The following is a 6,000-nucleotide window of genomic DNA, read 5'->3' as shown; positions in this document are numbered from 1 at the left end:
ATTACTGCAGCACGCTATCTGGACATTCTTCGTGAATTTGTGGCGGTACAAACTGCCTTAGACGACACTGCGAACACCTCGTGCTTCATGCAAGATGGTGCCCGGCCACATCGCACGGCCGACGTCTTTAATTTCCTGAATGAATATTTCGATGATCGTGTGATTGCTTTGGGCTATCCGAAACATACAGGAGGCGGCGTGGATTGGCCTCCCTATTCGCCACAGGGGGTTCTTCTTTCTGTGGGGACACTTGAAAGATCAGGTGTACCGCCAGAATCCAGAAACAATTGAACAGCTGAAGCAGTACATCTCATCTGCATGTGAAGCCATTCCGCCAGACACGTTGTCAAAGGTTTCGGGTAATTTCATTCAGAGACTACGCCATATTATTGCTACGCATGGTGGATATGTGGAAAATATCGTACTATAGAGTTTCCCAGACCGCAGCGCCATCTGTTGTTGACAACTGTAACTACTGTAATTTCGAAAGTTTGTCTGCCTGAAAATGTACTGTTGTCCCAAGCATATTGCAACAAACGGTGTATTTCTATCGCTGCTCGTTTAGTTTGTATTGCCGTTTCAAATATACCGGTCATTTTTGAAACATCCTGTATGATCCTGTAATTTAGTAAATTACTTCTATTGCCTTTCTTTAATGTTGGTGTGGCCTGTGCAACTTTCCAGTCTTTTAGTACGGATCTTTCGTGTGTTTTTATTTGGTGACTGACTGCCGAATGCTTGGAAATGAACATATGTCGAAATTGCAATCACTATAAACAATATTTTTACAGCCTAAAGTGGAATTTATTCATTGAAAAATTTTACGAAGACCGTTGTCGACATCAGAATTCTTCGTCCTAGAATATTGCTCAAGTGTGTCGGACCCATAGCAAATACGACTTGTAAAGGATGCTGAACGGGTACAAAAAAGGACAGCACGAATGGTCGCAGGTTTGTTTGACCAGTGTAAGAGTGTCACGAAGACAGTCGGAGAACTGAATTGGTAGACGCTTGAAGATATAAGTGCAAAATATCCGTTTTGGAAGTATACTTACAAAGTTTCAAGAACCACCTACATACTATAGCCTCCTAATTATCGCTCCCGTGGGAATCGCGAAGGCAAGTTTAGTCTACGTATGTTACAGAATAGCCAGAGGCGTTTAAGCAGCCATTCTTCCCGTGCTCCACAGGTGAATGGGTGGGGTAGAAGCGTTAGTAGCATGGAACGCATCTCCTGCCAAGTACTTCACGGTAGCTTGCAGAGTATGGCTGTAGAAGTCGCAGCAATTTGTATTAGCTAGCGCCAACGCTACTGCCCGCTTGGGCTCATTCACATGACAAGCGCTTAACGCGCGCAAAATTTTTGTATAGTGTTCACATGGTGCTCGCTTGTCAGGCGTTGAACGCGCGTTGCCGCTGCCGCCCTGGTTCAGTTTGAGTTCTACATTTGTCGAAGATGGACGTAGAAACAGTTTTAACAGTGATTTTATACCGACGGCATAAACGACGGGGCAGAAGACGGAGATACTGGGTCCACGCAATTTTCTCATACAGGCTGACTGAAAGCCAGTACATAACTTTGTATCCTAAGCTAAGGCAATACGGATCCAAATTTTTTAACTGTTTCAGAATGTGCATCAAATCAATTGATGCATCTCATAAAAGATGAACTCGTAGCAGATAAAAACTCTGTGCTACATTGTATTTCACCAGAAGAAAAACTCGCAATTACATTGAGATAAGTTTTTTTTATTAATCAACACACTTATTTATAAATCAATACTTGTTTATGGAAGAAAATTTAAAGAAAAAAGAACGTTTCGTTACTCGCAGAATAACTGTAACTGCGATTCATTGCTGGCATTGGTTGGTGCTGACGATGGAGTGTGTGCTACTGGCGATAGAGGTCCCATTGCTGTAGTATAACCATAATGTGCTAAATTATTTGGCACACTAGACTGCTGTGATCTATAATCATGATATTAAAAGCCTTCGGCAGAAGCTTGACTACGCTGCTCTTGTGGCAAATAATTTCTTCGTTGTGGTAACGGGTTAAGATAATATTGATTTTCAAATGACTGATGTTGCCGTCATTGAAGGAAAATTTGATTTTGCAAGATTAAATTATAAATGCCAATTTTAGTATGACGTCGTCTATTATTTCGGGATTTTTTAAATCTCTTTAACGAGTGACAAACAAAACAGCTTGTCTTCATCGTCATCTTCTTTTGGTTCCGAAATATTTTTCTGTGCTTAACTTTGCCCTAATATGCTTGCAAATCTTTCATCAGCAGAACTTATTTTTTGTTTTTTTCTTGGAGTAGATTTAGGACTCTTAAAGGCAGAACTTACTTCTACGTCAGCAACTTCTGACGAAGCTGATGCACTATCTGCATCGAAACTACATTCCGTATCTTTGTTGGCTGTAGATGCCTATAGAAATAGTAGTATATTATAATGAATATTTGACGAATTTTTCGAAGTTCCTGATCCAGATTTAACAGTCTTCATTTTCTTTACCTCTCTCGTAAAATTATCTCGTAAACACTTCCATACCTTTCGCAGGGATGACGCTGGAAAAAAACAGAATTTAGTAATAGTAGACCAGCCTCTTAGCCTCTTTTCAAATATTAAGGTTTTATGTTTTTTCAGATATTTGGCCACAGGATGTTCACTTGGGACATCAAGCTACGATTGTAGAATTGGTGGCAAATCTACTGCGGCGACTATAATACCACATCTATGTGAAACTATTTGGAGAAAATTGAGACCCATTGTTACGAGTGAACCAACAAAAGAAAAGTGTTATGAAATATCCACGATATTTGAAAAGCACTCAAAGTTTCCCAATGGTTTGGGAGTCTTGGACGGGAAACATATATGATTAATCCAGCCTGAACACACGGGTTCAATGTACTCGTATTATAACAATAAAAAAAAATTTATTGGCGCTGGCGGATGTAAATTATTGTTTTTTATGGATTTTCATTGGTACCTACGGTAAAAGCAGGACTCAGGTATATTCAAGAATTCTTCATTGTACAAGAAGCTGATAGAAAGGTCATTAGACCTACCTGAGCCAAAGGCATTGTTAATACAAAATAGATCAAGAGTGTTGTCATACGTGATAGTGGCTGATGAAGTTTTTGCATGATGGTGAATTTAATGCGGCCTTAAGGAGGATGGTCACTAACGTATGCTAAAAAAAAATGTAAATGTCGTGTGACTAGGGCCTCCCGTCGGGTAGACCGTTAGCCGGGTGCAAGACTTTCGATTTGACGCCACTTGGGCGATTTGCGCGTCGATGCGGATGAAATGATGATGATGAGGACAACACAGCACCCAGTCCCTGAACGGAGAAAATCTCCGACCCAGCCGAGAATCGACCTGGGCCCTTAGGATTGAGATCCTTTTTTTTTTCATTTTGTTCGTTGTTGATAGTTGTGTTTGGTCGTTGCGGCCGTCACAAGATATCAGTTCAAGTTCGTTGTTGATCCTTTCACTCAGTTTTTTTATTCCAGAAGCCACCCAGCTCTCTGACCGAACACGCTGAGTTACCGTGCCGGCATTTTTTTTTTTTTTTTTTTTTTTTGCATTAGTTCGTTGTATCTACTCGGGGCGGACGTCGTTAAGACATCCGTTTAAGTTCGTTGTTGGTCGATTAACTCAGTTTTTTTTTTTATTACAGAGGGCTGCTAACCCTCCGACCGAACACGCTGAGCTACCGTGCCGGCGCTTCTGTCGCGCTGACCACTCAGCTACCGGGGGCGGATACTAACGTATGCTAAAAAAAATATTTAATAACCGTTTGACATTAGCACGCCGGTATGTCGAATGTACTTTTGGCATAATGTGCAATAAATGGCGTATTTTATATCGGCCATAAGATGTTAATACCGGTTTTGCAGAAAAGATCGTAAAATCGATATGTACACTACACAGTTATGTCAGAATGAGGGATGGCTACAATTATAAAGATACTCTTCATATTCCACCACTGGGAAATCTAGTCTCACATTACACCGGCGTGCTGTGCGACAGGCGGACAGTGTTCGAGTACATTTAACAAATTATTTCATCAACGAAGGAAAAGTTGATTGGCTAGATTGCAATATTTAATTTGTCACACAGGCTTATTGAAAATATAAATATATGTATTCACACAATAATTTATTATTTTCTTAATTGTCATCTCCTTCAGAGAAGATGAGAACGAGTTCTTCCCAAGTCCTTCTCCTTAAGTTCTTATCTGAATAGATGCTACTTGTCATATTCCATATCGCAGGACGTTTCTCTATTTCATCTATAAATAATTCGGTATTAAAAGCTTCCGTTTCCGTTTCGGACGATTTGGGGATGAAATGAGCGAGTCCCCGTCAAAAGTGCTCGCTCAACTGAATGGTGACATAGAAAACCAATGATCTCAAGGCGCGAGACAACCAGCGCCGATAACAGTGGAGCGCTAGCGCAGCGTTCAGCGCGCGCTTTATTGGCTCAAATGGCTCTGAGCACTATGGGACTCAACTTCTAAGGTCATCAGTCCCCTAGAACTTAGAACTACTTAAGAGGCTCCGGAAAGGCTCAAAATCATGAAAAGTTCAATTTTTACTTTTTTGCATTTTCTGAATCTGCAGACTATTACCTTTTAATAGATATATAATTTATTCAATTCCGAAGACTACAACTATTTTTAAAATTTTTTTGAAATGTGTTCTACATGGTCGTGACCCACTGTGGCGCTGTTAAACTGCTGTCAAATGGTGTTATTATTAACGTCCGTGTTCATCAGGTACATTTTAGTGATGTGAGATAAAGTATGTGTTGTGGCTAACCTGTGATGGTTCAATATATATCGCTGGTGTGATTGTCGATTGTTTCATGTTTATTTACTCTGTCGTTATCTCGAAAATATTCGTAATTAATTCTGTTTCTTGAGTCTCTGTTTTGTTGAAGTATAATAATGAGTAAAAGTAAAGTTATTAGAAATCCTCTGAAGGCTTTTAAGAAAAGGAGAAATGTTGGAAAGCCAAATATGGGAATGAAGATAGGTTCTAACATGGTACGAGCGATGCTTGCTTTAGACAAGGAACGCCTTCGGGCTGCAGACAGGGATGTAAAGAGTCTAGAAATACAAGCAAGAGTAAACAGGAGGAGGAACAAGAGGAAGCTGGAGGAGGAGTTTGCAGAGGATGAAGATAATCCATCCTATGGACCTGGAATGCACTAAAAAGTTAATCCAATCTTTGTCGCTCGATTCCCAAAACTTTTATTTTCTCATACTAATTACATGTTTTCTAAGGATCTTCCAAACATATTTGTTTCAAACTTTCAGTAAATGTTACACAGTACCTTCTGCATAATTTAACACAGCCTTTTTCCAAAAAACTGTATATTTTTGAATATATAAATAAAAAATTGCAAAAAAATGTTGTGAATTTTCATTACAATTGAAAAAAAATCATCTTTAATAACTGAACTAAAATTTTGTAAAATCCCTGTGTTAAGTTGTAGCCCATATTCCAATAAATAATCTGTAAAAAGTTCAACTTCCTACCTCAAATACTTTGTGAGGAAAGATGTAATTTATAAACGTTATTTTAACATTGCAAGTATAGGGCGTTCCGGAGCCCCTTAAACCTAACTAATCTAATGACATCACACACATCCATGCCCGGGGCAGGATTCGAACCTGCGACCGTAGCGGTCGCGCGGTTCCAGACTGTAGCGCCTTTATCCGCTTGGCCACCCCGGCCGGCCGCGCTTTATTAAAACGCCCGTTAACATGTGTACGGCCTGAATAAAATGTATGTACAAATAACTTAGGGGTTTGCTGCCGGGTGACGTCGTCGACCGCCGCCGATATTTCGCCAGGAACACACCCTGCCATTCTCAAAGCACAACTGCAAGGAGGAATCAATGTGCAATGGGAAGCCCGTTGTCACCTATTGTGGCCAGTTTGTTTATGGAGGACTTTGAGGAACGTGCATTGGAGGCAGCGAC

General features: G+C 40.3%; 1 protein-coding gene across 1 annotated transcript in view; it reads right to left on the bottom strand.

Moving 5' to 3' along the window:
• Positions 1-2,433: 2,433 nt before the first annotated feature.
• LOC126088219 (uncharacterized) overlaps positions 2,434-6,000 on the bottom strand; it is a 41,603-nt gene continuing 38,036 nt past the window's right edge. Inside the window, exons 4-5 of the mRNA XM_049906346.1 lie at positions 4,215-4,327; positions 2,434-2,619 (exon numbers count right to left, since the gene is read on the bottom strand). Of these exons, the coding sequence (XP_049762303.1) occupies positions 2,434-2,619; positions 4,215-4,327 (299 nt within the window). The remainder of the gene's footprint in view (positions 2,620-4,214; positions 4,328-6,000) is intronic.

The sequence above is a fragment of the Schistocerca cancellata genome, chromosome 6 (genome assembly GCF_023864275.1).
Source record: "Schistocerca cancellata isolate TAMUIC-IGC-003103 chromosome 6, iqSchCanc2.1, whole genome shotgun sequence".
NCBI lineage: Eukaryota > Metazoa > Arthropoda > Insecta > Orthoptera > Acrididae > Schistocerca > Schistocerca cancellata.
The sequence above is the reverse complement of the archived record's forward strand: the minus strand, read 5'-3'. Positions and strand labels throughout refer to the sequence as shown.